The sequence below is a fragment of the Perca fluviatilis genome, chromosome 22 (genome assembly GCF_010015445.1).
Source record: "Perca fluviatilis chromosome 22, GENO_Pfluv_1.0, whole genome shotgun sequence".
NCBI lineage: Eukaryota > Metazoa > Chordata > Actinopteri > Perciformes > Percidae > Perca > Perca fluviatilis.
This window is the reverse complement of record NC_053133.1, coordinates 4456584-4477232: the sequence shown is the minus strand read 5'-3', so window position 1 is coordinate 4477232 and position 20649 is coordinate 4456584. Positions and strand designations below refer to the sequence as shown.

The 20649-nt window shown below is 42.5% G+C and overlaps 1 protein-coding gene across 1 annotated transcript in view; it reads left to right on the top strand.

Moving 5' to 3' along the window:
• rsu1 (Ras suppressor protein 1) overlaps positions 1-10382 on the top strand; it is a 43759-nt gene extending 33377 nt beyond the window's left edge. The window contains exon 9 of the mRNA XM_039789748.1: positions 7392-10382. Coding sequence (XP_039645682.1) covers positions 7392-7494 — 103 coding nt within the window. The 3' untranslated portion in view covers positions 7495-10382. The remainder of the gene's footprint in view (positions 1-7391) is intronic.
• Positions 10383-20649: the final 10267 nt, after the last annotated feature.

Below are 20649 nucleotides of genomic sequence, written 5' to 3'. Positions count from 1 at the left end.
CATTGACTTTTGAGTGAACACTCCATCATCAATTAGGCTGCATTATTCTCTACTCTTCACATTGATTTATTTGTTCCTTTATGACACACTGACTGATCATTGCCCTCGTCCTCTTCCCTCCACGTCCTTCTTCCCTCAACTCATCCATCAATGCTCAGAACGCACAATTATGCTAACACTAGCTTGTTATGATGGCACTAACTGTGCTGCATTGGCCACTTATTGACTAAATGAATTATCTTGCATTTCTTAAAGGGAGTGTACACAATCAGTCAGCACAGTCCTGATCCCATCTGCTTCTGCTCTCTCTTGTTTCCTGCTGCCTCTTATTCACATACAAAAGACCGTAATGGCATGGCACGTATTGACAAAACATAGAAACTAATAATAAAATCAGGAAATGAGGGATTAGTGATATAAAGAAAGAAGGAAATTAATAATGTTTACTTTCTTGCCCTGACATTTTAATAAGATCGTTTGGATAATGCTCAACAGTTGTCCCTATTTCCTGAGATGATTGGAGCTATTTAATATATATATATATATATATATATATATATATATATATATATATATAATTGTATTATTTTAGCCGCAACCTTCTTTGAGCACAAACTTATTTGTCAAAGAATATTTGGTGAAAAGTGGGGTTAGTCAACATGGTCAGAAAAGGACTGAGAAATATAAAATTGTCTAAATCCACTGGAGGGGGCCTTTAAGGGATCACCAATGTGTGTGACTCAAAGTCAAAGTCGCCGAGGGATTACCAGACTGGGGATTGCTAGTTTGACGCGTGCCCATAATAATAACAATGCTCTTTTGCTTGCGATTTACCATTTATTTCAACAAACAACCGGTACATACCAGATATGCTCACAAGTCTCTGAGCTCAAATCCAAGTCTCAAGTCTCTCATGGTTCTAATGAGTGTTGTATCACATGCATCCATCCAGGCTGCTTAGAACACTGCAGAGCTCTATATTTTAAAGCATGTCATATGTTATTCTGACTCATTTATCTATTATAATACAGTATCAGCTTTGATTAGTAGGGGTGGTACGGTTCACAAAACCCACGGTTCGGTTTGTATCACGGTTTTAGGGTCACGGTTTTCGGTTCTGTACGGTTCTTGTTATTTTTTCTTTTAATCTTTAACACTCCAGAATATACTTCAGCATATGATATATAGCTAAAATTAGCATATTGAATGCATGTTGCACAAAACATGCACACAGTGGCAGTTCTATATATTGTTTTATTTCATCATAGGTACCATGAAATCCAAAAGTTCTCACACACCAGACTATAAACGACGCGGCGCATCCTACAGCTCTGGGCAGCCTCTCCCACCTTGACATTTCTGCAGGTGAAGGGACGCGTGACCTGCAGCGGCTCCACTCCACTTGAGGAGCGGTCGGCCGGTGTCTCTCAAAATCTGACGAAAATCTTTTAAACTGACCTTTGTCGATCTGAAATGAAGACAGATTCAGCAACTGCATGGCCTATTTCTCGCTAAAATGTTTTCAGAAACACGTTTCGTGGAACTATTTTAGTACAATATGAGATAGTATTCTGAACGAGCCGCCAGGACAGTCTATTTTGAAATTAGGGACCAGCCAGACCCATGTGACGCGATCGTCCAAATCAGTCGCCCCATGGGTTGCGTTTGTCACGCCCATCCCGCTCGTCATTTCCAGTTAGTGTTTTAACATAGGTGTATAAAGTGGGCACTACGGCAGTAAGAGGTTAGTGCAGCTTAACAGTGTACTGACGAACCGTGCGGTACACACATGCTCCGAACCGAGACTAGCGAACCGAGCGGTTCGGGTGTTTTTTCATGAACCGTACCACCCCTATTGATTAGTTGATTGGTAAATAATCAGTTTAAACAGGCTATTGCAATATGGTAAAAAACACCAGGAATGCTTTACATTCAAGTTAATAACTGTTTACTTTGTAACATGAACATACAGTACAGTACAGCCCAAATCTTGAGGTTCTCAGGGTATCAGTAAAATATTGCTAAAATTAATAACTGACCTATTTTTCACTTTACAGAGCACAGCCATGTAATGTGCACTGCGTCTACAATCAATGACAGCATATAAACTACTGTCTACACATCCCCTAACCCTCAGAGGAAAGCTGCGGATACGTAACGGCCGCCCAGCTACAATGTTCCGTTCTTTTTCGTGGACACATGCAGCCACTTTCCTAAAAAAAAAAAAAAAAAACGCTTTGCACATTCGTACAACCGGCACAAGTCCGCAGCCATCCGCCAAGCTGTATGTCTGCCTGGCATACTCTGTGTGTAGAACGGCCAATTTAACTCGCTTAACTAAAATGCAGCAGTGGCAAGCTAACTAGCCGTTAAGAAATAGACTCTATAGCCTTTTCTTATTTTATTTTTTTTACAACGCAAAAGAACTTTTTAAAATAACTTTTATATTTTTTCTGTTTTAATAATGTTTTTAACTGTTTAACTAATAGTATTGATCGGTATTTTTTGTCTAATTTTCGGTTAAAGGTGCACTATGAGTTCCTGCATCGTCACTTCTCTTGACGTTCCAAGTAAATTTCAAACAAAACCGAGCAAGCTCGCCCCTCCCCCCATGTTTCCGTAACTGTCATGACTAACTGTCACTAAGCCCCACCCCTCCCCCAACCATCTTGTCGGTGATTGGCTGGAACGTGATTTGTTGTATTTTGGTGCACAGCCTGTGCCCCTAGTGTTTGTTAGACGTTTGCGACCCCTGTGTTGTCTCCCGAGACCGGGCTTTTTCACAGTGTGTTCAGGGGGCAGGCTGCCAACGGATCAAAGAGAGATGCCTACCATTTGAGACAAAAATTAAATCGCGCTGAAACCATGAAGGAACTCCTAGTGCACCTTTAATCATTAACGTCTCTATTGTAGATGTTGAGATATTTCAGTCCGGTCCAAAGTGGTGGACCGACCGGCAAACAGACAGACAGAGCCAATCAGGCATGGTTAAAAACTGTCAACCGTCCCAAGGCCCGGCTGCTTCCAGACACTCTGCTGCTCCTGGGAGCTGCCCCGCACCCTTCCCCTGTCCCACCCTCTCCTCTGGGAGACTGGGACTCTGCCCAGTCAGCTGGGCTGCCGAGTCCCAGTCTCCCACGCTGTCTCACCCCCTCTCTCTGTCATGTATGTATGCCTGCACACTGGGAGGTGTGGGGGGGTGGGGGCGGTGGGTCTTTAAGTTAAAATTGGCAGACATGTCAAAGTAAGAGGAATCTGGGAAATAAAGCTAGGTGGCTGACAGTAATGTAACCCTTAGAGTTGGGGAGCAGCTGGGGTGAGCTTTTCAAAGGTGAACAGTCTGAATGCGTGTGAGCTAAGAGAAGACAGCCACCTATCGAGCCAGCACTCCAGCACTCAACCTCCACTGGCTGTGTCTCCGTCTCTCTCAGTCTCTCTCCGTCTGTCTCTGTCCGTCTCTGTCCGTCTGTCTCTGTCTGTCAGTCTGTCTCTCTGTCTCTCTCTGTCTTTGTCTGTCTCTCTGTCTCTCTCTGTCTCTGTCTGCCTCTGTCGGCCTCTGCCGTAGGCCTGCTGTGGTTTGATGGGCAGCAGATATTATGGGGTTTGGCAGCATTTAATTCCCAGTTGTAAGTGTTGACATGGGATGGGGGCAGAAAGAGGAGAGGAGAATACAAGACACTTCAATCATAGACTGACAGTTCCACTTGTACTATAAAAATATATGTGTGTGTGTGTGTGTGTGTGTGTGTGTGTGTGTGTGTGTGTGTGTGTGTGTGTGTGTGTGTGTGTGTGTGTGTGTGTGTGGGTGTGTGTGTGTGTGCATAGACTGTAGGAAGGCATGGTTTGAAGTGTTTACATCTTGCCACTGGTTTAATAATTGTAAAAATGCTGAATATGACAGCCACAAATAGTCCGATCCCTAACTAACTTACTAAATGCTATTCTACACAAAAGTATACATTGATATTAATCTTAAAGATAAGGATTTGGGGTTTCATCAAATCCAGTCATGTATGCTGTAACTGTTAAAGGATGGTGATAAAAAGATAGGCCTTAAAGAATGGGTTGACCTTTCCAAATTAACAAAAAACGTCATTACTGCCAAAAAGCAGATGAACAAAATCAGGCCTACCACCAGTGATCCATACAAACAGTATACAATCTACTGGCTGGTTATTGTTATGATGTGATCGGTGGATCCTGGCCTGACGCGCTCAAACATTTCCCAGTTTTAAGCAGTGGCGGTGCGTGGCAAATTTGACCGAGGAAGCCAGTGAGCTTATTATGTATACGTGCTCCATCGTCTGACAAATGAGCTTTGTTTCAGGATTGTAGTTGGCAAGTGCCCGCATCACCACAGCAGTTATGGCTTCAGCATCTCGTTCAAGGCTAACGTCAAAGAAACCAAGAAACCGCTCACATATCATTCCCTTTTATTTACGTAGCGGATAATGACCGTCACTTGGCACTTGCATGATATGTCTGTGGTGTCATCCACTTCCACTGCTATGAATGACGCTGTGTTTATTTCTTTATCTATTTCTTCCTGAATAACATGAGCAGCGCTCTCTATTATGTAATTCTGAATTGTCTTTGACACACCCGTAAATGCTAGCGTTGTGTCAAACTGTGCCACAGTCAACCACCGCACACCAAACTGCATCACAATTTATTGAACTGTATAGAGATTCAATTCATATAAATAGCCTATCCAAGACCGTAATTAGCCTGCCGTGGGCTACTGATCCCCAAACACCGGGAAATAATAGACCGTTATCGCTATTCAACCAAGTAAAATTTCTGTCATATACTGTCAAGATGAAGACAAAATATCTCTATTTATTAAAACAAAGACACTTTGTGGTGTCAAAACAGTTGCTTCGGTACTAAAACTGGAACACAGGTACACGCTCAACAAGCGAAAAAACTAAAACATGAATAAAGTCCAAAATCCGAGACAGAACAAATTAGGCACGGGTAACGCAGGATATAGGCACAAAGCTACGGCAATGGTACAGAATAGGCCTACTACAAGCTCAAACACTGAGCCACAAAACACAAGGGTAACACATCACTGAATCATATTAAATCAAATCAAAGTATGTCAGGACTGACTGATTTGAACACTGAAATGAAATAGAGAAATGCAGCCTTAAGTTTTTGTAGCACAGCAATAGCAAATTACAGGCATAAAGATATTGGGCCTACGTGTTAAGCTGGGCCTAATCATTTTATAACAATACGGTAGGATAATAAAAAATCGGTATGACCTCATTCTGGTCAATACGTACGCTAGGCTTTGTGTAAAAAACACAATTATCTCCAATAATTCGTATGAACTTCCAGTTGAACTGTTACTGAACAGTTGATAAATCATGCCAATTTACTGCACGGCGGCAGCATAATAATAATAAACCAGCATTATTACCTTGTGTTGCAGTCATAACACTAAAAATAAATCCTCATCTCCAAAACGTGTAGCAGGAAAAGTGTGACCCGAGGCTGGCAGCTCTGAGCTGACGTTGCTGTTCCCTCTGCGGCTACCCTGGTGCTGCTAGCTTGGTTTACGAGATTAGCTCCCTCGTCGTCTGTTGCTAGCAGGGTCGCTACTTCATTCAGTTAGTTGCTGAGTTTTCTGCCTCCGCTCTTTTACGCTTTTTTAGCTTGTGGTTAATCAATAAAGAAAATCAAAAAGCGCTTTTGTGCCATTCATTGTGTAAACTTGCTGTTAACTGACTGTTAGCTCAGCTGACACCGGACGGCACCGCTGCTGTACTGTTACCCTAGTTACCCATCTGTCTGAGGCATGTGATTGGTGAGAAGCCAGGTTCAACCTGGCTTCCCTGGTTTTTTTATTTATGATGAATTGACCATTCAATGTCGAGCTCGGTCAAACTTAGCCTCAATCTGATTGGCTGAAAATATAATATTTTTTTTCTCTAAAGGAGGCCAGGAAAAGCTGGCCTCCTTTTGAGCGTTCGTAGCATTTTACTGGCCACTAGACAGAGCACAGACAGGACTGCACCACGCACGCAGTGACAGAGGGGCGCTGTTTCGCTCTGAAGAAAATGATAATGGAATGTTTTGATAAGGGAAATTACAAAATCAGTAAAAGACACAACCGTAAATTTATAATTCCTACGGTTAAAAATATAAAACGTAATTTTAAATTATAACATTTATCGTAAAATTATTATTTTTTTTAATTTTATTTAAAAAAAAATCTATTTTATATTTTAAATTATGTTTTATATTTTTATGGGGAGGCCAGGCTTCCTTTGGCCTCCTAGAGAAACCGCCACTGGTTTTAAGTAAGCTTGCATGAATCCAGTAAGAGAATGGAAATCGAAGACACAATTATTATCAGGCTGCAGGGAGAAGCACAGAGAGACACCGAGCTGAAGGAAAAGTCTTTTCCACTCCAATGAGCTCTCTCACTTGTGAGCATGACACACCCATGGGATAGAAACAGTGACAGGTAAGGCGGGGGGGTGGGGGGGTGTCAGCGGTGGAAGAAGTATTCAGATCCAGTACTAATACCACACTGTAACAATACTCTAATACAAGTGAAAGTCCTGCATAAAAAATGTTAGTTCAGTAAAAGTGTGTAAGTATCATCAGGAAAATGTAGTTCAAGTATTAAAAGTAAAGAACTCTCCTCCCATAGTAGAAAGAGTAAAGGATCCAACCAGTTGTGTGTTTAATGGTCTCATCATCTCAGCTGGACTTGTAGCCGTTATATTGTTGGCTAGTTTACTTTAGAATAAAACATCAGATTTTATAAACTACATGGGTTTTATGTGCAGAAATCTGAATGTGTAAAGTAACTAGTAACTAAAGCTGTAACAGATGTGTGTGTGTGTGTGTGTGTGTGTGTGTGTGTGTGTGTGTGTGTGTGTGTGTGTTAGGGTTAAGGTTTTGGCTGCCGAGGATGGTTGTGTTCCAGTGATGCTGTTGACCCGATTAGACACCTGCAGCTGTTTAGTGAAATCCTTGGCTCGGCGTGGCAGTGCATGTGCATGTGCCCCGATGGCTGATGGGAGGCGGGAAGTCAGAGCTTCAGTTTCTGCATCTGCGCGATCACATCCAAACACATAAGATACGATAAGATAGACTTGACTTTACTGATCCCACTCTGGGTAAATGTCCTTCACAACAGAATGATGAAAATACACATTCATTAGAAATAGAATAGAACAAACACAGGTGTGTTATGCTCTGTGGGGGAGGATGGAGAGTTGCTGGTGAATTTTTGATTAAGAAAGCACGTTTGTATTTGTTTGGGAGGTTTTTTAAGGTTTTTCTTTGCTTTTTTAGGTTTTCGTGATTGTAATTCTTGAAAATGGTCTAATAAAGGGACTTTAAAAACCTCTCTCTCCTCTCCTCCTCAGTCTCTATGGCAGACACATGCAGGCCAACCCCGAACCACCGAAGAAGAACAACGATAAGAGTAAGAAGATCAGCCGCAAACCGCTGGCCGCCAAGAACAAATGAAGAGAAGACCAACGATGGAGATTAATGCAAGCTCAGCCTGTCAAACTCACTGCATGTGCCTTCTTTTCTTCTCTCTTTTTATTTTTTTTATAGAAATAAACATTTTGTATTACGACATGTATGAAATATGTTTCTAAATATGTAGTGTTACATATAGTTTGGACTGTATTCCACTCTGCCTGAGTATAGATGGATGTTTGTTTGTTTTTTCAACTCTCGTGAACAGTTTAAGTCTTGGTTTTGGTGCTACTTATCTAACTGCTTGGACACCCAGGTGACTACTGGTGACAGCTGCATAACTACCAGATCAGAGTCATTTAGAAGCTGTGTTAAGAATTCATTGTAATGTCATCCTTTGTCGCTTTAAATGCCGGTGGCTCCAGATGGCAAACCGAGTCACTGTAACTTCACATTGTGGGACATCAGCATCAACAAGTCCTGCAGGGCGAAACTTTTGAACTGCTATGATACCAAAGGCGAACATTTAACATGGGTGAGTCCAGATGCTCACAGATGTTTGGGACGCAACTTCAACGACTGCTACTGCGTACTTTCAGCTACGGATCCATTCAAAACCAGACAAAATGTTCAGCTCTGTAAGTGCATTTATCCTTGTTTTCAACTCTTCTGCCTTGTTATGCTGTTTTCGACATCATTGTGTAAGCGAATGGGAGGAATCTCCAAGTTCTCTTCCATCCCATTCCACTCTGAAGTTCTACTACTTCAGCTACAGACTTCATTTCAACTTTGAACAATCGCAAGACTTTGAACTTAACTTAAACTTCAGTTTTTTTTCTGTATATTTTAAGTATTTGAATTATGGCTGAGTTTATAATGGGTGTGTATTACCCTGCTTAAAGTGTGTCACGTGACCTGTGATGTCACCCACTGATCCTCTTCTGCTTTTAAAAAAAAAAAATCACCAGGCTATTGAACTATTCACCTGTGTGGAGCTTCGTGATGTCGTTCAGCTTTCCCTCCCCAGTGCCGTTCAGCCCCTTCTTTTCAGACCATACATTTCATCCCTCAGCTCTTAAAGGAACACGCCGACTTATTGGGACTTTGTCTTATTCACCGTATACCCCAGTTCATAAACACCTTTCTCATCTCTGTGCGTGTTGTAACTCTGTCTGACGCACCCACCGCTAGCCTAGCTTAGCACAGATCCTGGAGGTAACCTAATGCTGTTTTTGTTCAAAAGTGTTTAGCAATGCAGCTCCTCTGTTTGATATTAATACAAACTAGGGCTCCACCATATGAGGAAAATATCTAATTGCCATTCATTTGACCGACATTGCAATTGCGATCATTATTCTCATTTCCATTGAAAAATCGATTTAAATGATCATGGCGGGATTTTTGGCGAGTATTTGTACCAAAGAAAGATTCTTTTCTTCAGTCTGTAGAATGTGATTGTCTCTGCAGCACTACAAGACTTCACTCAGAATGGTATTTTGCCTTTAACAAATATTGTGCCCCCCCGCCCGTGATTAGTATCTTATACTAGTCCAAATTGCGATAAAACTGTGATTAATTGTGCCGCCCTTATACAAACCAATTCTTCTTTCAGACAGTTCATTTCAACTTGCAGTGTCTCTAGCGATGTATTTCAGCTCAGAGTTTCTTTAGGTAAAGGGTTAGCTTCCAGTTTTTTTCAGCGGTGCAGTCTATGCACTGAGCCTTAAGATGTTTCAGGCTGTACATTTCAGATTTCTGCATTTTCAGCGATGCTTTGCACTTTATTTCAGCTCTCAGTATTCACAGACATTTTCTATACAAAATGCATTTTTTAGTTTAGTTACTTTTCACGGTTTTACAATGCATGCTCAAAACACATTTGCTTTTCGTTGCTTCGATGTGCTAATGGCAGTGACACACTAACCCGATAATCGGCCGTCTGACAGTCTGGCGAGGTCAGTGATTCAAGTCCGTTCGGTGTGTTCCGTGCCGTCGTCAGTGGGAGAAGCAGTCGGCCTTCATTTTGGCCGATTTGACATGTTGCGTCAGAGGGCGGGCAGTCGGACCCCATGACTAATCTGATTGGTGGAGTACTAACCCAGAAATTATAAGCGGGATGAGCGTGACTAAGCCTCTCAAAATTTGACGAAAATCTTTGAAACTGACCTTTGTCGTTCTGAAATGAAGACCGATTCAGCAACTGCACGGCCTATTTCTCTCTTAAAATTTTTCAGGTGAACTATCTTCGTATATGCGATCGCATTCCGAAAAAAGCCGTCATTATGCCCGGTTGAAAAATCCGGGAGCAGCCAGACCCACATGACGCGTTCGTCCAATCAGCTGCCGTTTTTTATTTTTTGGGCGACAATACAGATAAGTGCTGCCTGCTGTTATGGAGACGTATTACATGCTCAAGTCGGCGTCTCTTCGGTGTGTTCAGAGGCACTTTTTGGACCTCGGGGAGCCGACTGATCAGTCCGACTGCCTTTTCTGCCGACGGTCGGCCATCGGGTTGGTGCGTCAGGGGCTTAACGGATACTTTGTGACTGTACTTCACTCAGTTTGAACACTATGCTACTCCACACTGTATTTCCTGAATAGTGAATATTACACTCCCTCGTTCTCTCCCTTTGTCTCCTCTCTCTCTTGCTTACAAACAAGCAGAAACTAGTGTTGCTGAATAGAATATGTATGTAAAGATAGCACAGCTGAGAAAAGAGCTGCAAGTGACTCACTGTACCTTCCACATTCTTTTTGTTAAGTTATTTTCCAAAGCTTCACCAAGTGTCCGTCACATTTCAGCCTGTTGCAAAGCTAAATTAATATAATCCATTCATAAAATTCATCGTGCTTTTATCACAGGCCAAAATATACTGAAAGTTCTTTGTGCTCGCTGTATCGAACACTTCAAATAAAACAATCAAAATCAATGTCTTCTCTTGTATTGTTCATAAATATATAAGCCATGCAACTTGAAAGCTGTGTCTGTGCTACAGTCATGTTTGGGGTCTGAATATAATAATAATAATTATCACTTTCAACTGTAGAGTATTGTTCTTATTTTCACTTTGTCACACTAGCTGTTTTCAAAATCATTGAAATAGCGTGTTCTCTATTTTGTAGTGGTGTTTGAATTCTCCGCGGTTAAATTCATTCACTATATGGTCCACTATAAAATACCCACAATGCACAGCTAATCTGAGTGTTCTTACGATGTACCCGACATTTTACCGTATCCAACAATGCAATGCGGTTTTCCCGGAAAAAATGGAGCGGTCTTTTGTTTCTAAACAGTGATAACGTAATGTATACCATAAAACCTTTTCCTATCCTCCTGGGTGCTCCGTTTGTTTACATGATGCTGGGCGTGCCCGCCTCTGTCACAGATACTGTATCAGGCGCATCTACTGACGCAACAATGTTTGGAAAATTTTAATGAATGCCGGAATGTTGTGTGGACTAGCCAGACCCTCCTCCACAGCGCTGTGGAGGAAGGTCTGGCAATGCCAGACTACACATTGCCAGACCTATCTGCACAGCATTCCAGGATGGGAGGAAAACATGCTCTAGTTTATTGGCATTTCTTTAAACCAATCACAATCGTCATGGGCGGTGCTAAGCGCCGGACGGAGCCACGGTGCCTCTGCTAAATAGCCTCGGGAAGGAACTTGTTTTGGTGGAACGTGTACGTTCAAAAGTTGTTTTAGTCATGCGAGAGAAAACTCTGATTGGACAGATAGTCTAGCTAGCTGGATTTACCCTGCAGAGATCTGAGGAGCAGTTAACCATAGTCCTCACAAATCCACCGGAGGTTAGAACGCCAACACAAAGAAAGAGGAAGGGGACGGACGTCCGGAAATGGAGGGACATCTTTCGGAACCTCCGGCTTAATGAAACGTTTTCGATATAGACAATGTTTTTTTTTTTATGGTTTACATTGGGTTATTATGAAAAATAAAATCATTAAACATCATTAGCCGTGATGCATGAAATATAGTGATAATATGATAAAGAGTTAAAAGATGAAATAAAATGAGCAGACCTTAAATAAAAGTTTGTAGTTCCTCTTTCTGCTGTTTTGGCTTCTTTTCCTTAACTTTCTGTGAGGAGGTGCATGTTCATGTCCAATTATCTCTAGGTGCATCTTTAATTGAGATAGCCACACAGATCGGTGTACGCTCTGTGGAGATGAGGCGTGATGCCGTTTATTATTTTTTTTCAGTTAAAGCAAGAATGTTCTGGAAAAGTTATGCAGAGGGCAGGCTTTCCAAAGGTTTCCTGGAAGAAAACAACATTCAATATGGTAGCCTTAGTTGAACACCTCCATCCATCTCTGAGAGAAAGGTAATAATGGCAGCCTGACTCATCCTCTGTGGCCTTTCAATTGTTTTATCAGAGTCTGTTTGAGAGTCAAAGCCTGGGCTGGAAATGAGCAGCGCCATGGAATGCATCATTAGGCCAGATGGATATTGGTCAGCTTTAAGAAACCACAATGGAAGAAGTATTCAGATCCTTTACTTCAGTAAAAGTCTGCAAGTATCATCAGGAAAATGTAGTTAGAGTATGAAAAGTAAAGAACTCTCCTCCCATTGTAGAAAGTGTATAGGATCCAAACAGTTGTGTGTTTAATGGTCTAATCATTTCAGCTGGACTTGTAGGCTTTTATATTGTCGCATGTACAGAAATCTTAAAGTGTAAAGTAACTAGTAACTAAAGCTGTAACAGATGAATGTAATGGATTAAAAAGTACAATATTTCTCTCTGAAATGTAGCGGAGTAGAAGTAGAAAGTGGAATGAAAAGAAAAGACTTGAGTAAAGTACAGGTACCTCAACATTTGGACTTAAGTACAGTACTGGAGTAAATGTACTTAGTTACATTCTCACTCCCACCTCGTAACATACTGACGCTTGGTCAGTGTCTCTCAGCGTCAGATGCCGACACAAAAATCCCCCTTCAGCATCTGTATGGAACACACTGGGCAGAGCAGCAGCTCGACCACGGCGCTGTACGATGACGCAGTATGAAGATAGACAACAGTAGAGAGTAGTATGTAAAGAGACAACAGTAGAGAGTAGTATGTACAGAGTAGTATGTAGAGAGACAACGGTAGAGAGTAGTACGTAGAGAGACAACGGTAGAGAGTAGTACGTAGCGAGACAACGGTAGAGAGTAGTACATAGAGAGACAACAGTAGAGAGTAGTGAGTAGAGACAACAGTAGCGAGCAGTACATAGAGTAGTACGGAGAGACAACGGTAGAGTGTTGTACGTAGAGAGACAACAGTAGAGAGTAGTACGTAGAGAGACAGCGGTAGAGAGTAGTACGTAGAGAGACAGCGGTAGAGAGTAGTACGTAGAGAGGAGTACGTAGAGAGACAACGGTAGAGAGGAGTACGTAGAGAGACAACGGTAGAGAGGAGTACGTAGAGAGACAACGGTAGAGAGGAGTACGTAGAGAGACAACGGTAGAGAGGAGTACGTAGAGAGACAACGGTAGAGAGTAGTACGTAGAGAGACAACGGTAGAGAGGAGACAACGGTAGAGAGTAGTACGTAGAGAGAACGGTAGAGAGGAGAATGAGAGACAACGGTAGAGAGGTGTACGTAGAGAGACAACGGTAGAGAGGTGTACGTAGAGAGACAACGGTAGAGAGGTGTACGTAGAGAGACAACGGTAGAGAGTAGTACGTAGAGAGACAACGGTAGAGAGTAGTACGTAGAGACACAACGGTAGAGAGTAGTACGTAGAGAGACAACGGTAGAGAATAGTACGTAGAGAGACAACGGTAGAGAATAGTACGTAGAGAGACAACGGTAGAGTAGTACGTAGAGAGTAGTATGTAGAGAGACAGCGGTAGAGAGTAGTACGTAGAGAGACAACAGTAGAGAGTAGTAGGAAAGACTGAAAATTGAATGAGGTTGGTTGGGGGGGGGGGTCAAACAACACAGGACTTTCACCCAGGAGACCGGGGTCCATGTCCCGTTCTTGTCCAGCGTGTCACTGAAACATATATTTTGTAACCCCACCAACCAACTGTTACTAAACCTAACTGTCCCGTTCTTGTGTTGCATGTCAGTTAAACATACGTCCTGAGCCAGAGCATCAAAAAGTGACGCCAAGAGTCCCGAACAAGCGTGTCTAAATATGACGCTAAAGGAGACTTTTTGCGTCAAAACAAACGCCAAAGGCACCTGACCAAGCGTTGGTTTTTGATGCCCAGTGAGAATGTGTTAAAAGAAGAGTGACCTATCAGCAACTCTCCCGTCCGCCCTGAAGACCAGTCCAGCCATAGTCACTCGGGTGTTTCCGTGGATGTTGTTCCTGTTTTGTTCTCACTTCATCTCAATTCATCTCACACTTTTTCCAAGGACACAACGAGTCCCAGGCTAACTAAAGTCCATTGATTTTGGCGAAATGATTTATAGGTGGCGTGTGTGTTAGGGCAGGCTTGATTGTGTAAGGGTGGGGGTGGGGGAGGGGGCCTACACAGTGGCACTTTAATGAGGGTAGTGACACAGGAGCAAGCACCCCACCCACACCCCCACAGGATGAGCCGATAATATACAGCTGCTTTACTTAACGACCAAAGCATTTAAAAAACAAACAAACATCCGTCTTCAAACATTTATTCTAATAGTCAACTCTCACATTTTTTTCTTCAAATCTTTTCCTTTGAATTTATTGGGGGAAATTATATTTTCAATTCTCCATCATTTGACAAAAAGAATATATGCTGCTGGTTACTGCACTGCTATCATACATTTATGTCATATGTTGATAATAGGTGTTGAAAATAGGATTTTTTTTCTTGGGTCTTTTCATAGTTTTTGTCAGTTATGATATGTAGTACTCGCCAAGAATACTGCTTGAGATGACTCCAACAAAGACCCATTTTGTAATAAAACAAGAATTATTTGAATTCTGGACAAATCATTTGAAGCCAACAGATATGAGTGAGACTGATGTGAGAACTATTTTAATGTTTGGGTGATAGATTGCCATGTCTCAAAACCCCTGAACCTCATGAATGACTAGACTTAAAGGGTAACTTCCTTTTTATTGTTTTTTTTACTATATATAAATATATATATATATATATATATATATATATATATATATTAAAACTATATATATACTATATTCCAATGTTAAATGACTGATGGGAAGAACAATCTTTGAAACTCTTCCGGTATTAAGCAAGACTGCTGCAGTAAACGGCGAAGCAAGCTGCGATGTAACGTTAATGGGCAATTAATAAAATACTAAGAAAGCAGATGGGCTGGATGAGCACAGCGCATTCTCTTTTGAAGAAATTTGCAACTGAGCAGGCTCCAGTGCGGCAAACCAACCGTTCATGCTTCCGTAGGCACTAGTCTCGCTTTGCCAGACTCTCCTCCGAAGCGCGCTGGAGGAGGAGTCTGGCTAGTCCACACAGCATTCCTGGATGGAAGGGAAACGTTCTCTGGTTTATTGGCATTTTTTTAAACCAATCAGTGCTAAGCACTGGACGGAGCCCCGGTGCCTCTGCTAAATAGCCTCGGGAAGGAACTTGTTTTGGTGGAACATGTGTACGTTCCAAAGTAGTTTTAGTCGTGCAACAGAAAACTCAGATTGGACAGATAGTCTAGCTAGCTGTCTGGATTTACCCTGCAGAGATCTGAGGAGCAGTTAACCATAATCCTCAGAAATCCACCGGAGGTTAGAACGCCAACACAAAGGAAGCCCAAGGCAACAGATATCCAGCCTAAATGAGTGAAATCCAGCAGATTTTCCGGCGGCAACGGAACAAACCCGGAAGTGGAACGTCAACGATATAGACTACGTAGACACACACGCACACTGTCCCTCGGTTCTGGAAAACCTCGCACATAATACCATTACCCAAATTACCGTGTCCAAAAGAACGTAAGGATTTTAGACTCATAGCCCTTACGTCACGGATGATCAGATCTCTAGATAGAACTCCGCTCCAACATCTTGTCAGTACAACAAAAGATAAAGTTGATCCATACATTAGTACATAAGCAAGGTTGAGGTATAGAAGACGCTGTTACCACTCTGGTTCATATTATCTCTTGACATTCAGACAAACCTAGTCTCGCACTGCCAGACCCTCCTCCACAGCGCCGTGTAGGAAGGTCACAATCGTCTTGGGCGGTGCTAAGCGCCGGACGGAGCCCTGGTACCTCTGCAAAATAGCCTTGGGAAGGAACTTGTTTTGGTGGAACATGTGTATGTTCAAAAGTAGTTTTAGTCGTGCAACAGAAAACTCAAATTGGACAGATAGTCTAGCTAGCTGTCTGGATTTACCCTGCAGAGATCTGAGGAGCAGTTAACCATAGTCCTCATAAACCCACCGGAGTTTAGAACGCCAACACAAAGAAAGAGGAAGGGGACGGAAATCCGTCCGAAAATGTGACACATCCGTCAGCACCAGAACTTTCCTGTAAATGAAACGTTGTTGATTTAGACTAAGAAAAACCCAACACTTAAGCAAGAGCCCTCTTTCTAGATTTTTCATTGGCTTTCAATACAATACATCCAAGATGTTGGTGTCAACTTACAGAGTCATGAAGGTGAACCAATCCCTTTCATCTGCCATCCCCACCAATGGGTGAGTTCTGCCATGCTTTTTACTTTCTATACCGACGATGTCGTACAGCTACACCAAATCAATACATCATAAAATATTTTGACTAGAGATACTACAATACCATTTTTTCCTTCCTGATTCTGATTCCAATACCTGAACATGCATATCTGCCTATAATTTTTATGATACCGTTTTAATCTCTGTTAGGTAATTTGGGCAGCCCTGAGCTGCACCCACATGGCGTAAACAGAATGGTCGATTGGATATTATTGCTTTTGAGATTAATACAGAGAAAACGGGAAATAGTATTTGGTTCACCGTCTTGACTCTCATAATTAATTTAATGTTTTTTTTTTTTTTTCTATGGAATAATAAATGTACCAATGCCACGTAGCACTGCATTTACAGCCTGAGCTGGTTTTGTGACACCCATCCCTCCATAGGCCTTTGGAATATAGAAAAGCAACAAACAAATTGTAAACAGCAGCAGCTGGTCTTATTGTTGCGATCCTTGTCAGTATTGGATTGTTGCTGTTGTCATGGGAAATGAAAGGCTACACAAGAACAACACCTCTGAAATATGGCACTCAAGTGATTTAGTGCTGCACTTAAAAAGTTGGGGGACTCACGAGAGACAGTTTGTGCAGCAGAGGTAAAGCTATCCGGGCTTTTAGTTTCTGTACCGGTCAAATTTCAAAAACAGACTCCCTGCCTGGTAAATGCCCACACCATCAAACTTCCCCTTCGGCTTGCAACAGTGGCGCCGCCAGGATTCTATTTCATAGTTCTATTTCACCGCCTGCCCGTTCGCCTGCTGAAGCGCTTTACTGCGCCAGAAATCAGCTGTTATTATATTTAATGTGTAATTAAAGCATACTTTTATTATCCTGATGACCAGGTCATGAAAGTATTATGCTGAAGGGTTTTGTAAAACCCTGATAGGCTAGAGGTTGTTGTTTTATGCAATAGGTAGAAATTCAGAAAAGAGAGATGGATGCGCAGACGGACGAGCCTGCTCTCAGCGAGCCTGTACGGAGATATGAATAACCCGATATCTCTGAGTGCCATGTAAACATCATATCCCGAATATGATCAAAAACGGTATAAACATCATAACCGGAATATCCATGTCCATGAAAACACACATGATCTCAAACAACATGCTAGCTCTGTACGTTGGTTCAGCAATAGCAGCGTCCATCACCACCAACAGTTTATCTGGATCGAGTCATACAATTGAATATTCTGATTAATAGTGGATTAATCTATATCCACAACGTTTCATTTCCAGGATTGCTTCGGTGCCGCTTGAAATTATCTCATTTTCGACCGGATGTCCGTAACCTTCCTCTTTCTTTGTGATGGCGTTCTAACCTCTGGTGGATTTCTGAGGACTATGGTTAACTGCTCCTCAGATCTCTGCAGGGTAAATCCAGACAGCTAGCTAGACTATCTGTCTAATCTGAGTTTTCTGTTGTATGACTAAAACTACTTTTGAATGTACACATTCCACCAAAACAAGTTCATTCCCGAGGCTATTTTGCAGAGGCACCGTGGCTCCGTCCGGCTCTTAGCACGACCCAAGACGAGAAAGAAGCTGATTGGATTATGTGGAGCGGACTTTGAGAGGAATACTGCTTATGGCATCTTGTGACCACCCAGCCAGACCAACCGGACCAAGCGCCCGTGCACGGTGTGACCACCCTGGAATGAGAACCGGGCTAGGCTGGCCCAGCTTTGACGTCAGGCTGTTCCACTAATCAGCCTGCTCCTGGCTGATGTCCTGTTGCAGGAAAGTGGAATGGATGAAATGGGACTTGGGCTGGCCCAGCAACAGGACATCAAAGACTGTTAAGCCCACATCTAGCAGAGACCTGCGTCCATCATGGTATCTCGGAACGACGTGTTCCGCGCCGACGAGCGCAGGAGTCCAGTAGGACGAAGGGAGGCGGACTGTGTTTGCATCAGTGACGCTTGGTGCTCAAATCGTGGTGATTTCCATTGGATCAGAATACTGTCACTTGGCAAATGTGTATTGTATTTGGAGATCAAAAAATGTTAACGGTCCCATTGCATGAAAATTTCACTTTATGAGGTTTTTTAACATTAATATGCGTTCCCCCAGCCTGCCTATGGTCCCCCATTGGCTAGAAATGGCGATAGGTGTAAACCGAGCCCTGGGTATCCTGCTCTGCCTTTGACAAAATGAAAGCTCAGATGGGCCGATCTGGAATCTTCTCCTTATGAGGTCATAAGGAGTAAGGTTACCTCCCCTTTCTCTGCTTTGCCCGCCCAGAGAATTTGGTCCACCCATGAGAGAGAGAGAGAGAGACATCATGGCTTTCAAACAAGTAAAGTGGCAGTTGGTCAAGGCCACACCGACCGTCAAATTCCTATCAACTGTGTTGACATGGCAATAAAGTATAACATTATTCTACAGTATTGAAAAAACAAAAACAAAGATAAATATATATTTGCCTGTGTGTATGCATTTTTTTTTATCACCTTGCCTTTCCACTTTAATATTTTACTATTATTTTTGTTCTTGATCTTTTTTGGCGCTGCTGTCTGAATAGTTATTCTGTTGTTTTTACTTTTGCTTCATTTATCTTGCTTTTATTGCCTTGTGAAGCACTTTCCAACTTTTCTTTTCAGAAGTGCGTTATGATTAAAGTTAATGATTATTATCATTATTATTACTCCGTTCAGTTTCAGTCCCTTGCCGTTTTGTGCCTCCTATAATCCCTCCACAGCAATTCATCATTCAGCGTGCTGATATTGAGTGAAGTGCCAATGCAATGGTCGTGTTACCTTCACAGCTCATTTTCAGGGACTCTCGATAAGTGGACGTTTGGAAGCCTAATGAAGCCAGAGAAGACGAGGTTAGTTTGATTTTTAGTGGCATCAATACTGGCTCTGTGTTCTCCTGATCCACAAGACTAATGACTTTGTTCATAGGCGTAGATTTGGGTAGGGACATGTTCTTGGACTGCGGGAATTGTCCTGACCAATATTCTTACAGATCTGAAAAGAACTTGTCATTTTATGTCCAACCAGTGTTCCTCTATGCAGAGTTGCCAGGTTTGCGAGTATACTACAGGCCGCCAGGAAGTGCGCCAGGCTTCAAAGCCAATTTGACATTTGACGGCCAAACAGTGGTAGTACAACTTCATGTCTGTCACTTGATGCCATGGGGCCAAAAAACACTCTTTCCTATAGATTTACATGGTGAAAGAGACGTCTGTAAATCAGTGGATACATTTTTTGAGCATCACAACCACAGAAAATGACTCGTTTCCCTATCAGAGTTTGATCCATTTGGTCCGATAACATTTTAAAAGTCAAGAAGAGCCTCACAATTAAATAGGTCAATCCCCATTTAAAGGAACACGCCGACTTATTGGGAATTTAGCTTATTCAACGTAACCCCCAGAGTTAGACAAGTCGATACATACCCTGCTCATCTCCGTGCGTGCTGTAAGGCTGTCTGACGGCTCCAGCGGCATCAGCCCATCACAGAACAGGCAGGTGAATGGTTCCAGTAATCCTACTGCTCTGAATAAGTGACAAAATAACGCCAACCTGTTCCTATTTACATGTTGTGATTTGTAGAGTCACAGCGTGTACAAAAAACAACGTAACATGAGACACAGCCACCTTCTATCCGTAAACAAACCGGGAACTATATTCTCAGGCGGAAGAATATAGTACTTGGGCAGAGTGATATGCTCGCAGCAAGCCTGTCTGAGAATATAGTTCCCGGTTTGTTTACGGCTAGAAGATGGCTGTGTCTCATGTTACTTAGTTTTTTTGTACATGCTGTTAGTTGGAACCAGTTACCTGCAGGATCTGTGCTGGGCTAAGCTAATGCTGGAGCCGTCAGACAGCGTTACAGCACGCACGGAGATGAGAAGGGTATGTATGGACTTGTCTAACTCTGGGGGTGAATAAGCTAAAGTCCCAATAAGTCGGCGTGTTCCTTTAAGTTAGCGGAGCACTAAACAGGAAGTTGCCGGTTCGGCCTTTGGAGGTCTCTAGTGCGCCTGCTCTATGGGCCGCACAGTGAGGAAGCAGCGCGCATCATTTTATTGAAATTATTCCTGCCACGTACAATCAAACTGTACAACAGTTCACTGCTGAGTGTGAGATCATTACCAGTAATGCTTGTTACTAAACTTAGCTCCCGGGAGCTTCTTCCTCCCCGGAGTCCGTATGCTTTCTCGGCTCACAGATTTCCTTGGATTGTGGTGGCACCTGGATCGTGGTTGCAGCTGCTGCCGTGTTCCTGCTCGATGCCCTGCTACGCCCTACACTGCTACTACTACTAGTTCTATTATCTTTATTGTTAATATAATTGCCACTGTTCATCATGCCAACTGTTATAATTGTTATGAATCATATTTCTTTATATCAGGGGTGGGGGGGGGAGGAGAGATTTTTGGGTCTTTGTAAATTATAGAGTGTGGTCAAGATCTGCCTGCAAAGTGTCCTGGGATAACTCTAACTAAAAAATGAAATTGAACTGAAAAAATCTAACGTGTATATATACTTTGGTAGGGATGGGTTCTGGTTCCTGCGGGCCAACGGATCCCTTATCCAGTCT